Source organism: Strongylocentrotus purpuratus, unplaced genomic scaffold (genome assembly GCF_000002235.5).
Source record: "Strongylocentrotus purpuratus isolate Spur 01 unplaced genomic scaffold, Spur_5.0 spur5_scaffold_8, whole genome shotgun sequence".
In the NCBI taxonomy this organism is placed as follows: domain Eukaryota; kingdom Metazoa; phylum Echinodermata; class Echinoidea; order Camarodonta; family Strongylocentrotidae; genus Strongylocentrotus; species Strongylocentrotus purpuratus.
In genome coordinates this window covers 29,333,405-29,349,419 of record NW_022145614.1, presented here as the reverse complement: position 1 = coordinate 29,349,419, position 16,015 = coordinate 29,333,405, and the positions used below count along the sequence as shown (strand labels likewise).

At 37.9% G+C, this 16,015-nt stretch overlaps 1 protein-coding gene across 1 annotated transcript; it reads right to left on the bottom strand.

The window, feature by feature from the left end:
- Positions 1 to 1,933: 1,933 nt before the first annotated feature.
- Positions 1,934 to 14,397, bottom strand: LOC100888297 (neuronal acetylcholine receptor subunit alpha-2-like). The gene is made up of 7 exons (XM_030975096.1): positions 14,319 to 14,397; positions 8,790 to 8,905; positions 6,913 to 6,957; positions 5,777 to 5,886; positions 5,286 to 5,421; positions 2,941 to 3,429; positions 1,934 to 2,310 (listed from the first exon to the last, which is right to left on the bottom strand). Exons 1-7 carry the CDS (start codon positions 14,386 to 14,388, stop codon positions 2,206 to 2,208), a joined length of 1,071 nt encoding a protein of 356 aa, XP_030830956.1. The 5' UTR covers positions 14,389 to 14,397; the 3' UTR covers positions 1,934 to 2,205.
- Positions 14,398 to 16,015: the final 1,618 nt, after the last annotated feature.

Here is a 16,015-nt window from a genome sequence, read left to right as displayed (position 1 = left end):
TGATATATATATATATTTTTTGTTTCTTTCCATGAGTATCAGAAATGAATTATTGATTTGTTAGTTTTCTGTTAACTCAACAGTTCAACAATACTTGTATCTTGAGAAGCCAATTTTTTTAATGTTATAAATGTAAATTACCTTGAATATATATTTGTTAATTTGTTTCAAATGAAAATCAATAAAATCCCTGTGGAGGGAAAAATATGGAGAAAAAATTAATGGCAAATATACCACCAATTATTGTTAGTTTTAGGCATTGTGACCATGGAAGTAGTTCTGCTAGTTCGGGGTCCTGTTCTATTAAACTTGTAACCAATGACAGATTGCAATAGCTGTTATAAGCTACTGAAATCGTTGCATTTAATGGGCTGGAAAAAATTGTTATAAGGAATATGACACTTCTTATAGATAACAAGTTTTATGAAAAGGGTACGTAAGACGTAGTTATCTTTATACAAAAAAAACTACTGTTATTCATATTAATATGAACACAAAGAATTAAATGAATAATAAAGATAAAAAAATGATGCATATTTTACCAGGATAAACGATTATAATGAAGACCTCAGACGCATACATTTAGGAAACATCGTCTGTAGTAATATTCAGAGTTCAATGACATTGTTGAAGTAAGTCAAAATGTTCGCCACTTTATTACACATTTCATGGAGATGTTTCCTGATAGATATACGACGTAAAATAAGAAACAATCACAATTTTTATTATGATGATAAACGATTACAATGTCACATTAAGCGCATGCAATTTTGAATAAACAAGATTAATAGTTAATACAAAGACTTAAATGTTAAAGGGGAACTAACCCCAAAGAATAAGTCTAAATATTCTGAAAACGAGACGAACTCCTGCGGTCCTGCCTTGTGATGTTCAATAAATCTCACGAACGTGTACTTGGCGGTCTGTTTGACCATGGACCTAATACAAATGGTTTGACCAACTGCTCCTCACAAAATCCTATAGATGGATCGGCAAGAATGAGAAATATACCACTGACTAGTGACTACATTTAGTACAAGTCAAATCATGAATCATAACGCACGCCGATTATGCAGTTCCGCAACGAGTTACAGGAAACCTCACCCCAAGAAATAACTTAAAGTTTTTCTGAAAGATTTATTGTATTCCTGTCCATTATTCTAAAAGATTCCCTACCAAAATGTATGAGAGAGGTATAAAGCAAGAATAAGGTACAGTTTCTCAGCACAACATTGGCATCGCCATTTTCTTGATAATGTGACGTACTATGCGAAGTCGTTTAGCAACAAAATGTATTCAAATGTGTGGATGATTCCTTCCTAGGTGTGTCTGGTGACGAGGCATTTCATTTACACGTTACTTTTCTTTGTACTACAATTTATAAGAACGCATATTGCATAAATAAGTTGTTGCTCTTCTGGGCTGAAGGTTTCGCATGAAGGACATAGATTTGTCAAGTGGTATATTTTAGTAGTCTTAAATAAATTTTTCCCCTGTTATATATTTTTCACCAAATGTAATTTTTACCTTCTCAGCTATGATTTTCCCTCATTGAAAAGTAAAGGTTTTGTTATTGAATTAAAAAGTCTTTCAACTAAAGCTTGGTGCATGATACAAGTACTAGTTCACCTGGTACGTCACATCTTCAAGAAAATGGCTGTGCCCACGTCATGCTAAAAGGCATTACATCATGCCAGGAATATCTTCATTTATTTATCTCTTGTAAGGAATGTCGTACGTCAAAGGGCAGGAATTCATCTCATTTTTCAGAATAGCTACATTTATTCTTTGGGGTGAGGTTAATATTTCCAATTACGATCGTGGCGATAGCGACATCAGCACTGATTCTCTCAGATCCATTTCGTTTTCTACACAGACATGTTTTATAATGATGGTTATCATTATCGCTGTAGAGGTATTGTGGTCTAATTGATAAGTCTCCAGCCTGTGAACCACAGGGTTAGGGGATTCTAATCCCGGCCAGGAACGGACGTCATTTGGCAAGAGGATGCTCTACATTTGCCACACTCAACCCAGGTGAGGTAAATGGGTACCCGGCAGGAATTGAATCCATAAAATACCAGAGTAAGAGTAGCAAAATTATTTTTCAGTACTATGATTATCAGCATTATCATTATTGTTATTGATTTTATTATACCGGCTGTTAAAATATGAGTTGATGGCTTAAAGCAGAAATTCCTTGCCTTAGGCGAAGAGGGCGCCCGTTGTTATCGCGAGGATGATGGTGGTCCCCAGGAATGCACCGATATCAATGAAGAGGAACACGCGAGAAATAGTCCCGTCTCCCTCCTGCACATGAGCGAGAAGACAAGAGCGAATGATTATATTATTCCATTTAAAAAAAAGGTTCTTTTTGTGCAAGTTTTAAATTCATGACTAAAAATATATATATTTCGTGAAGGTGCATGAATGCAGTAATATGTACATCGATATACCCGAGGCACAGACATCACAAAATCAATGACTCGGAGGGTGAAACGGTATCGAAGCATGCACTTGAAAAAAAAGTAGGTGGATGATATCACACATGAATCAGATATAGCGATGTCCATTTTTTTCCTGTCATGGACAAAATCAAACGTTTCATATTCCTCAAGATCATTTTGACTCACTCTCTTTAATTATACACAGTTGTCTATCAATGCTTCAATTCTTAGAGATTGCCTTTCACGTATTTCTGTTCACAGTGCTTCTTTACCGCTGTCTTATTCACCTAAAATTGATGCTGTGTGGTAAGTTCCTCTTGACGGGGCATGAAATGGAAGAAGGCTAAATTGGAAAAATTTGAAATAAAAAAAGAGACTTGGAAAAGACGCTGACCATGAGCGTGAACGAAGACACATGAGGATAGAAAAATTGGGGGAAATTTGCAAGCATGAACTGATATCCCAAAGACGACAGAAAGAAAACTGTCCTTACCTTCATGTGTCCCGGTTGGTCCTTGGGGTAGAAGCGGTAGATGAGGCCGTTGATGATGATGACGACGGCGTTGATGAGCATCCCACCGATGAGGAACCGACCAAGTCTGGTCATTGAGTAGGCGGGGACCTCTGCACTCAGCGCTGCCGACAACACCACCAAAGCGACAAAGACGAAGCCCGCAAAGATGATTCGTTCTCCAGCCGACGATGGCCCGATCAGGAAGACGATGAGGATAAGCCAGGTGGCGATCACGGCGGAAGCGATACGACCGTGACTCTCTCGTCGTCGGACGGTCAGATGGAATGAGATGTCCTCGTAAACTTCAGCGCAACATGGATAGCTGACGACGTTCTTAACGGCTGATGTGTTTACGAGTTCCCACACAGGGTGGGCATGGTAATCATTCAGATCAATCGTATCCGACGCTGGCGTAACAGATATTCTCATGCTGCTAAACACCCATGATCCCCATTTTAGGCGACAGATCTATATAAATCAGAAATTATATGGAATTTATAGACATTGTTTTAAATGCAGTCCATGAAAGATATATATATTTTTTGACTTGTCAATGTCTGATCCAAAAAGAGACATAGAAGGCATAGTTAATTTCTGCTTACCGTTCTTGTATCTCCCTTTTTTTCTTCTTCATTTCATTTCATTAATGAGAAAGTTCGTTGTTTTTGTTTCATGGATTATGTATATTGAAAGGAATTGTACGACATGACGTGTTCGAAGCTCTTTGTTCAATACGATACATTCCAATATGAATAACCACATGCATTTGGGCGAGGAAGGTTTCACTGCCATGGATGCTCGCTTTCCATTTGCCTCTTTCATATTCTAAGAGATTACCCATGAATGCTGTTGTATGTATGGTACATACAATTATGTAGAGTCTAGGATGAGGGCATAAGGGGCACGCCTCCCTCGGCCAGAATCTCTTATTCTTAACACATTTGCGTATTCCTGGCCGAGATTGTGTGTCCACTTTCAAATAGGGGCACTTTCTAAATTAGCTAAAGAGAGCAAATCCACTGTTGTGTAACCCAGCAAAGAAACAAATCCGTGAAAATCCATGAAACTTTGAAAAAATCTGATAAATAAATATGGTTTCCGTTGTAAGCAGCTTCCCTTTTATAAATTACTAAATGTCTCTAAATTTATACAGGATGTATCCATATGGTGCACAAACCTACCATTTAAAACAGATTTTGTATCTACAATCTATATCTGATTCTTGTTATCCTGAATAAATATATTTCAATAATATTTTAATACCATGTTCGAATTTGGCATAACCTTAAGACTTTGGAGCTTCCTTATCAGATTGTCGTCGAATTTTAATTTATCTCTTTCGATCATAAGTTGCTCGCTTTTGTTAAAATCAAATTAATGCAATTAAAGTGGACTTATGGTACTTAAACGTAACCATGATAACTTTTGATGAAGGCTGAAATGTAGTATATAGCCGCCATGACACTTGCACGAAGTTTCGTCCCGCACTGTCCCGCATTCTGTGTGCCAAGTTGTGCCATGTTGTTGCACGCAGCCAGTGCATCGTTTCACACAACAGTCATAAATACCTAGAGAATTCGATGGTAAGCGCTTTATAAGTAACTTTTTTATTATTATTATTATGACCTACATCCAATTGAAATACGTGTTAAGTTCAATAAATGTATATTTGGCTTGTCGGCAAACTTGAACTTATAGCGGTTTCATGAAACGCTGGTGAAAAATACAATTTGCGCCAGATCGCCGTCTCTTAATTTAGTGCATGACATCGTGGGTGCTCCATGTCACGCGTTGTCATGCTACGTTAACGCCAAAGCAAAGTTATGCACTGTTCACGTACTGTCACGTACTGGGACGATGTGTGCCTAATACAAGATTGCGAATAGTTCACGAACTGTTCACGGGAGTGGTCCCAAAAGTATGTTTGACAATGTTTGGAAAATGTCTAAATCCTAAAACGCACTTTTTGTCTTCCACACACCTCCAAAGAACATTCCACGACCATTTCCATCATGTTCAGGCATAGGCACACCAAAGTGCACGATATTAGCCCTACAACATTTCGCATGCAAGTGTCAGAGTACTTATTAAGACTTGGCTACACAATATTAGCTGAAGTTTTAAGGGTTACGCCATGTAAATCTTTCAAAGGAATTAGAACCATGGCTGGTGAGCTCAGCTGGTAGCTATTTGGCTCTCTAATGACTCTATTCCTTTGAAAGAATTACATGGTGTTGACCCAAAAAACTTTGCCAACGATTCAGTTTCTCCACCGTGAAAAATTATCGCTGATACTATTTCATAATTTTGTTTTCATTTCTTACGTGGCTGTCGTAGGGGTAGTCCTTCAAGTCAAGGGAGCATGCTGCTTCAATAGCCACGGGTGGAGTATAGTACACGGTACCATGGTTGGTCATAAGAGTTGAAATATCATCGGACATTGTCTTACTTGGCGAGTGGCTGTAGGAGTACGAATCAAAAACATGCTTCATCAAATAATATGATCATCGAGTTTCTGAGCAATGGAAGTTCTCCTGGTGATCCTAACCCTGCGTTCAGATTATCTGAATTAATCGTACAACTAGACGATAAGTTATTACGTTTTGCCTAGCCTGAATGTCGTATAGAGAAACGTTATATAACGAATCGTATAGCGAAGTACATGTATGAGCGTTGTTTTGAAGTGGAAGATAAATAAATGTTACTTTCAATTGAAAAAATTGAACTTACCATTGACTTGCCATTGATTGACCATTGATTTACCGTTGATTAATCATTAGATTACCATATACTTACCATGCAATTTCATGCCTACCTGTTATAAAGAGTGATGTCTGGCACAAAGACCTCGGAGGAATGAACGCGGAATTTACTTATGTTTCCATATTCCAACGGATTCCACACCAAACGCGGATCCACCCAATGCTGAACAAAGATGATGATTAGTGATAAAAATAAATTCAATTCAAACGATTACAAAGTGAAACGCCCTGAGTGTACATAGTTATGGGCATTTCTATTACTACCACCACTACTACCAATAACAATAAAAACAATAATAATAATACTAATAATGATGGTACTACTATTTATACTAATACCAATAATAATAACATTATACATATCTATACACTATTTTATATACCGCATATGCATATTCTAAGCCTCTGATAAGTCAAAAATGAGTATGAAACACGCTACTGACTGCTTGGGGATGCGCTATATGGAAACAAATATTGACTGCTTTTTTTCGGGTCACAGTCAAAACTATTGCTCCTTGGTGATCTCGAGCCTGCACAATTCCATCGACTTCGTCTCGGGCCACAGTACAGTTTCGAGCCCACCTTGGGCAATAGTTTTAACCGTGCCCCTAACAGCAGTCAATATTTGTATATCCATCGCGTAAGGTACTCAAGGCGCTCCAAAATTTAGGTCTCTGATTGGTCGGGGTCATAGCAGAATGTAACTTCCACTTGAGCCTAGAGAAATAGCTACCCCTCTCACAGCAGGCAATATCTGTATAATATTACACCCCTGCCAGTCAATATCTATATAATACGCGCAGGGATATACACGCAATACTCTTTAATGAGTAAATTTACCTACAAATATAAATACATATTGACAGCCAGTTTTGGCAAAAATATCTTTTATGTGAGTTGATTCGAGGGATGTTGTTGTCCACAACTTTTAGCTGTTTATACATTTCATACTTTGAATATGAGGGTATTTAAAGAGCCATCCTTTTCAATGAACAGAATTTTTATAAAACCTCACAATTTATTTTCACCTTTCCGGGAACTCAACCTTCTCTTTAAGGAAAAATATATGCTTTACTGTCTGAATAAACAGATTTAGGCAATTTTAGTTCGTTTATGACATATTTGGATAACGTCCGTGTATATGTGTTTTCTTTTGTTTTGACTGAAGCTGTATATTTATTTGACTTACCATAAATAACCATGCATTCATTTTAATGGACCCTTGAAAAAAATCCTGCATATAGACAAATGTAAGGAGAAAAGAAAAGATTGCTGTAGTAAGATTAAAATATCTACTGTCTGTTTGAAAATGTTGAAGGTGAATCTACTACGAGAACATTTTTAAAAACTACGATTTGAAGTGAATCATATGGACAAAATTTGAATCTCGTCTATCCATATAAGCCCATTATATTATATGATATGATCGAGGTTTCAAAAGAACACACCTTCAAATGTCATGAATACCAACATAGCAATATTTATTCAAAGCTTAAATGGATAGTTGAGTTCTTGTTTAAGACCGCAAATGCCTTCAAAGTGCATGGTTATTGCTCTTATTCTTATTTATGACATTTCTAGTGCTCTTTTAGGACCTAATATTGCTATGAAGATAATTTTAGACCCCGAAATGTGTGTACTTTAGCCAATACGGTCATACCAATTTAGCTCCACTAAACAAAATACGGTGAATTTTAATTAATTAATTAATTAATAATAACAATACACGGGCCGGCTGATAATTACCCTTTTAACAATGATACGTGCCCCTTTTCCTTTCCTATAAGGAACCTATCCCTTTTTCATAAATGCCCCTTTTCACTTCTTATAAATGCCCCTATCAAAATCTGATGGGTGCCTCTTTTCCGTCGACAAATGCCCATTTCCCATTCTCATACGTACATTTTTCATCCCTGGTGAGTACCCCTTTTGTAAGTGTAAGAAGTGCCCCATTTTCACCTCTGATAATTACCCGTTGTACTTTGACACGTGCTCCATTTCTTTTTTAATAAGTTTCCCCTTTTCCTCTCATCATTAAACGAGCCCCTAATTTCAAGCGAGCCATATCCCCGAAAGATCGCTCGCGATGCTCGCTCGCATTTATAGATGTTATAATTATCTTACTTATCAAAAGTCTTTTCAGTTTTCTGTTATGAGAATGTGCTTATAACCCCATCAGGATTGGGTTCTTCCTCTTTATAAGATGTTATTTTTCGCACTGCGACCTCACAAATCTTAATTTTTGTCCTCGCTCGCTTTGATCGCTCGAAAATGAGTTTTCAGACCATCACACCCAACTGCAAAGTATGATGCTTAGGCAATATCATATATGATGTATAAAGATAAAAATATATTGAAATCATCCCTGATAATGTAATCACAATATATGGGTATATACCAATGTCTAAAAAGTTGTATATTTTCGCTTTGAGATTACCCTATGTAGGTGCCCTTTTCCCCCCAGAAAGTGCCCTTTTTGTTGGTGCCCCCCCCCCCAACTTTAGAAGTCGCTCCGCCGCCTCTGACTAAGGCATAATACTATTCTGGATAGTGGTACATTATCTCAAGGAGCACTGTCAGCGGATGTCTTCAACAGTATTTCACAGAAATGCGTCTTGAAAATAAAGACTCAACCAATTTGGGCAAATATGGTTGTATTTCTTTTAAAAAGATTGCCCATCTGCTGGTACCGAAGAGAGCCACCCCGCATTGTTGGAAGTAAGCCCGTTTTATTTGACCCCCCCCCCCCTGAATTCTAGACCGATTCAAGACCGTTTCCAGAGGTCTGGTTCTGATTAATAACCGTAATAAGATTCGAGACAAAAGTTCGATGACTTTCGGCATAATCTTGAAAATATCTAGTTGTTGTCTAAGTCACAACCCCCTACCAAAGACCGAATACTAATGTTATTTTATCCAAGCACAAGATGAGATAATTTCAAGATCATAAATCGAGAAACATTGAGAACATATATAACATAGAATCAAGTCGATCTGTGCGGGATTTTCACAGTGTAACACTACGTTGATCTCCAAATTATAACTGATTGGAAGAAATTAACTTACCATTTCTCTCAGGCTGCTCAAACTCATTTGGATATTAACATTAAGACTCTCGTTGTGAGTAGGAAGAAGACGCTTGTCATAGCTGGAAAACAGATCCGCTTTCAAACGAGCTTCAACTGCTTAAAATAGACCGGAAAAACCCAGAAGAAAAGCATAATGTAAACAAAATTCTACCAAACTTTGAAAGAGTTAACATAATAGTTAGCATGGAAGATACAAAATACCAGAATATAACAAAAAGACAGAAAAAGCATAATATAAAAAAGTATTACCAAGCTTGGAATGAGTTCACATAACAGTTAGCATAGAAAATACGAAATAATAATAACATTAATAAAGTATATTTCTATAGCGCATTATACAAGGTATGTCTCTATGCGCTTTATATTGTAGTATGTAAAAGCTTAATTAACTATCCTGACAAGATCTTAACTAAAATAGTACAGCAGTAACTAGATAAAAAAAAAATTATAATTCTTTCCTAAATAATGATACAACAATTATGGTGCGAGATTTTATTCATATTTTACAAGTAATAGACAATTGAAATTATAGATAACAAAGCATGAAAATAATTAATTCTTAAAAAGGTAGGTCTTTAGTGCAGGCTTGCAGGTCTGGCTGGAAGGTGCAGTTCTATTGGCGAGCGGGAGAGAGTTCCAGAGGATGGGAGCATTAAAGATGAAGAAGCTATGGCCGTAGAACTGGGTCTTAAATACCAGAAATACCAGAAAAGAACGAAAAAACAACAGACAAAGCATAATGTCAAAAAAAACTTTTACCTAACTTCGAGTGAGTTAACATAATAGCTAGCATGGAAGATACAAAATACCAGAATAGAACCAAAAAAAAAGAAAAAGCGTAATCATTCGTCAACAAAATGAGTAAGTTTTTCTTGGATAAAGTTCAGAAAATTCATAACCATATAGAATTAAAACTTAGCAATGTACTTGTAGACAGGGGCGTCGCTAGACCTTTTTCAGTGGGGGGGGGGGGTGTAGAGGCCAACGATTACCGACAAAAGTAGCCACCAATTACCGACAAAATTAAATTTCCAATATCTACAAAGTCAACCCTTTAAACCTGGGGCCGAAGGCTAAATTGTTTTTCCTATGGACAACTTCAATAGGACTGTAAATGGACTATAGATGGACTATCTATAGTACTTGCATATGCGCAAAATGGTCATTTTCCTCGACGACATTAATATACGAATTATTTCTTAAATTAAGTCAGCATCATAGCTATATATTTTAATGCAGGCGCGGAGCTAGGATCTTATTTTAGGGAGGGGCGGTAGTGAGCAAGAGAATCACTTAAAAGCGCGCTCATAAGGGGGTGTGGGTGATGAGCCTCCCGCGCGAAGCGCGGAAGCTTAGACGTTTCCTTAAATTATTAGGAAAAGAAGACGATTAATTGTACCGTTTTCGACTGGTAATCCTAGGCTGAATGAAGTTCCCCCCCCCCTCCCGCGCGAAGCGCGAAAGCTTTGACGTTTCATTAAATTATTATAAAAAAAAGAAGACGATTTGCTGTACCATTCTCGACTGTTTATCCTTTTCTGAATCCAGTATCCCCCCGCGCAAAGCGCGGAAGCTTTGACGTTTCATTAAATTATGAGAAAAAGCAGACGATTCGGTGTACTGTTCTCGACTCTTAATCCTAATCTGAATGAAGCTTCCCCCTCCCGCGCGAAGCGCGGAAGTTTTGACGTTTCATTAAATTATTGGAGAAAGAAGACGATTCGTCGTACCGTTTTCGACTCTTAATAAGCCCTATTCATCTGAATTCAGTTTCCCCCTCTCACGCGAAGCGCGAAAGCTTTGACGTTTCCTCATATCATTAGAGAAAGAACACGATTCGTTGTACCGTTTTTGACTTCAAATAAGCCCTATTAATTTTGTCTGAATTCAGTTTCCCCCTCTCGCGCGAAGCGCGGAAGCTTTGACTTTTCCTTACATTATGAGAAAAAGCAGACGATTCGGTGTACTGTTCTCGACTCTTAATCCTAATTTGAATGAAGCTTCCCCCTTCCGCGCAAAGCGCGGAAGTTTTGGTTTTATTAAATTATTAGAGAAAGAAGACGATTCGTCGTATCGTTTTCGACTCTTAATAAACCCTATTCATCTGAATTCAGTTTCCTCCTTTCGCGCGAAGCGCGAAAGCTTTGACGTTTCCTCATATCATTAGAGAAAAAACACGATTCGTTGTACCGTTTTCGACTTTTAATAAACCCTATTAATTTTGTCTGAATTCAGTTTCCCCCTCTCGCGCGAAGCACGGAAGCTTTGACGTTTCCTTAAATTATTAGAGAAAGAACACGATTCGTTGTACCGTTTTCGACTTTAAATAAGCCCTATTAATTTTGTCTGAATTCAGTTTCCCCCTCTCGCGCGAAGCGCGAAAGCTTTTACGTTTCCTCATATCATTAGAGAAAAAACACGATTCGTTGTACCGTTTTCGACTTTTAATAAACCCTATTAATTTTGTCTGAATTCAGTTTCCCCCTCTCGCGCGAAGCGCGGAAGCTTTGACGTTTCCTTAAATTATTAGAGAAGAAACACGATTCGTTGTACCGTTTTCGACTCTAAATAAGCCCTATTAATTTTGTCTGAATTCAGTTTCCCCCTCTCGCGCGAAGCGCGGAAGCTTTGACGTTACATTAAATTATTAGAGAAAGAAGACGATTCGTCGTTCCGTGCTCGACTCGTCTAAATGAAGTTTCCCCTTCCGCGCGAAGCGCGAAGTTTTTGGCGTTTCATCACAATATAGAGAAAGAAAGACGAATCTTCTTATTATTAAGCCCCTATTCATCTGAATTCAGTTTCCCCCTTACGCGCGAAGCGCGAAAGCTTTGACGTTTCCTCAAATTATTAGAGAAAGAACACGATTCGTTGTAACGTTTACGACTTTTAGTAAGCCCTATTTGTCTGAATTCAGTTTCCCACTTTTGCGCGAAGCGCGGAAGCTTTGACGTTTCCTTAAATTATTAGAGAAAGGTGACGATTCGTTGTACCGTTCTCGATTCGAAGCGCGGAATTTTGGGCGTTTCATCACAATATAGAGAAAGGAAATTGATTCGTCGTACCGTTGTTGACTCTTAAACCTTGTTTGAATTTAGTTTCCCCGAAAAATCACTCTCGAAGTCGTCACAGCGGATAAGAAGTCGCAGTTCGTAGGGAAAAAAACTTGTCGGCCGACCGACAATATACATCTCACCGACTTCAAACTTATGCATTGATGAGGATCGAGCAAGAATACCGACACAGCTGACCCGACACAGCAACATATTTACCCGTGTCTTTCTTGCTCCCTCAACGTGACGACTCCACCCAACAACCCCCTTTTCTCTTTTACTCCCACTCCTCCTCTCTCAGACTCTTACCTCCCCTCTCTCTCCTCTCTTTCATCCTCCGTTTCTTTTGTTTCCCTTTCACTCTTTTTTCTTCTTTTTTGCCTTTTCTTTCTTTTCTTTCTTTTCCTTTCTTTCCTCTCCCCCCTCTTTTTCTTTTTCTCTTTCTTTCTTCTCTTTTCTTTCCTTTCTTTTCCTTTCTTTCCTTTCTTTTCCTTTCTTTCTTTCTTTTTCTTTTCCTTTTCTTTTTTCTTTTCTTTCCCTTCCCCTCTCTTTTTTTCCCTCCCTTTTTTTCCCTCTCTTTTTTCCCTCTCTTTTTTTCCCTCCCCCTTTTCTCTTTTTCCCGACGGCAGCGCAATTTTACCGACAATATCCTGACAGGTGGGGGGGGGGGGTGTCGCACCCCCCCCCCACACCCCCCCCCCCCCCCCTTTGGCGACGCCCCTGCTTGTAGACAAACTGATCACTGACGTTCCAATCGATTCGCAGATAGTAACGCTGACAAGTTTTAAATCACTGTCTGAGCAAGACACCAGAAAATTGATAATGAAACTCAGTAAGAAGTGCTGTCAATCGGACCCAATGCCCACAAAATTATTGCTGCAATGCTGAATTGATACCTGTTATTACTTCTATGTTGAACTTGTCTCTATCAACAGGGCAATTCCCTGCATTGTGGAAGGTCGCTCTAGTGAAACCACTATTGAAAAAGCCGGGCCTCGAAACAGAATTAAGTAATTTAAGGCCCATTAGTAATCTCCAGTATATTTCTAAGTTAGTAGAAGGCGCTGCTACCCAACAAATTCTTGAGCACATTTAACATCACTCACTCTTACCGTTTAATCAATCAGCATACCGAAAATTTCATAGTACTGAAACAGCACTTCTTAGGGTCAAAAGTGATCTTCTTATGTCAATGGACAACCAGATCATTCATGTCTACTGAAAACTCTAAGAAGCCATTTTAGGGTTGATATCAAGGTTATCGAATGAATTGAATCTTACTTGTCAGATAGAAAATCGAAATTGATAACGTTGTCTCTGATGTATTCAATGTGCCTTTTGGTGTCCCTATAGGGTCGCGGTTAGGCCCTCTGTTGTTTACATTATATACAAGCAGACTCCTTACAAATATCCATACGGAGTTTCCTAGTATTAGTTGTCACTGCTATGCAGACGACACACAACTATACTTGTCTTTCTGTCCTAACACACCGGCTGAAGATCATTGTATTTCTGAATTAGAAACATGTGTTGTTTATATCAAAATTTGGATGTTGCAAAACAAGTTGATGTTAAATGATATCAAAACAGAACTGTTGGTCATTGGTACTCCACGCCAGGTTTCTAAATTCAGGTCGCGTAGTGTATCAGTATCATAACCCCATCTGATACTGTTAGAAACTTAGGTGTGTACTTTGATACCCACCTAAATATGGATTCACATATTACTAAAATATGCAAATCAGCCTATTTCATGATTTATAATTTGAGACGCATTCGTAAATACTTTGATCAGGACAGCATGAAAACTATCATGCATGCATGTGTCACTAGTAAACTAGATTACTTTAATAGTTTATTGTATGGATTGCCAGACTCACAAATTTCCAAGTTGCAGCGGGTCCAAAATACATGTGCACGACTAATTTGCAGCCTCCCCAAATTCTCTCGAATAACCCCACTTCTAAAAGAACTACACTGGTTGCCAGTTCGCCAGAGAATCACATTAAAAATATTAGTGATAGTTTACAAAGCTCTAAATGGTCAAACTCCTAGTTACGTTACTGAATTGTTGCATATCAAGTCTCAAACTCATGGTCGTAACGTTCGTGGTACACAAGACACATTTCTGTTGCAAGTACCCCCATATAAAACCAAAGTAACTCTCAGAGACCGGTCATTTCTTTGTGCTGCCCCTAGATTATGGAATAAATTGACACTAGAAATAAGGAAAGCCCCATCACTTGATAATTTTAAATCAAGACTGAAAACTCCCTTGTTCATGTAGTATGTGTAGCACAGTATTTACGAGCTCTTGCAGCGCAGTAGAATATATCCACATAGTTATTGCGCTTTACTTTTATATGTGCATTACCTTTGTTGTGGGGGGGGGGGGGTTTACTGAAAACGACAATAATTTTGATTCTTTTCAAGAGTATCACGCTGAAACTCACCCTGTTGAGCGGTTGTCCTTGTCAACATTCCCATGAAGAACAGCATTAACGATCCCAAAGAGAGCTTCATGACCGAGGATATTATCTGAAAAGAAAATTATGAAATATAATAAAATAAACAAAGAAGATTGCAATAATAACAACAACCGTTTTTTTTTTTTTTCAACTTTTTATTTAAATCATAAAACACTCTTTATTCGTGACACCCCATTCTCCGACCTACTCCTGTAACAGCGTCATGTGCCTCCCCTCCTGGCTGCTATCAACTCAAGCAGGCCTCTGCATTTATCTTGACTCTTTTATTTACCTCCGTACTTTCAAGTTTTCAATTATATCTATGTATCTTTTGTATTTCAGTTGTCACATTTTATTCAAATCAATTAAATTATATTCTTTTAATATTGTTTGAATATTATGTATCTGATTCTCAAAAAATGCAGAAACATCTGCTCTAAAGACCCAAACAATACTACTATTACTACTACTACTAATAATAATGCTAATGATAATTGTACTAATGATGATAACTATAATGATGATAATGAAGTTAATGATAACAACAACACTAATAACGACGGTGATGATAATAGTACTTGGCATTTCTATACTATAGCGCTCATATCCCCAACACAAGTTGCCCAAGGCGCTTCGTATTACAGGCGAATCACATAATATTAAAATACATAAAACATTTGTATCATAACATGGAATATTGCACTAAACCCTGCTAAAAGAATTTCAAAGTTCTGGCGAACGGAAAATTACAATCCCATAAAATCTGTGTCATAATTTTTTTCTTTTACGAAATTAAATTTGATGCCAGTACGGTGTTTTGTTCGCTTGTCGCCTTGGAGACAGGTCAGGGGTGGATTTCGCACAAGATATTCAGAGTATTATCAAGCGAGGGAGGCCGGGCACACACCACAAAGTGTGGAGGGATTCAAAGTCGTCCCCATATACCAACCTTTAAAAAATACACAATGAAATGCAGTTTACTGTCGCTTTCCGAATGTTCTTCCGTCGAAAAAAGAAAGTTCGTGACGATCATAAAGGTTGCCTAAAAGTAAAGGATTTTTAGTCGGTATCGTGCCGTCCACTGCCTCTTATGCAACACGTTTGTTTGACCATGGCCCATGATTTTACAACACGGCCATGTGGTTGACCCCCGCCCCCTTAAAAAGGGAACATAAGCGACACTTAAGGTGAATAGGGCGACCGCATCGAAATATCTTGGTTTGACGATTGATTTATAGTATGATTTTAGCTGCTATACCAACCTGGTATTATGCTGGTATCATCTTACCAAACGACTGAAAATGAAATGAAAACATTGGTTATATTCCAAAACTAATTCCCTCCGTCAATGCAAGTTCAAGTTCAAGTTCACTTTATTCAATACTTTCATTAAAAATATACAAAGGAAAACAAACATATAAAAGTTTAAAATATAATACATATACATGTATCAATATATAACTTGAGAATAACACAGATGGGGAATACATGGTCTAGAAATTTGAAAATTTGACATTTTGCTCCGTTGGGGGGGGGGGGGGGGTGAGATCAGCTTTTTGAGGTCAGCCATGGGAATATTTTTTTTTTTTTTTAAATTAATAAAACAAAAACAAAAAAATATATATTCAAAGGGGGGGGGGGGGTTTAGGGGGGTTATGGGGGGGGGGGGGTTACACACAGAA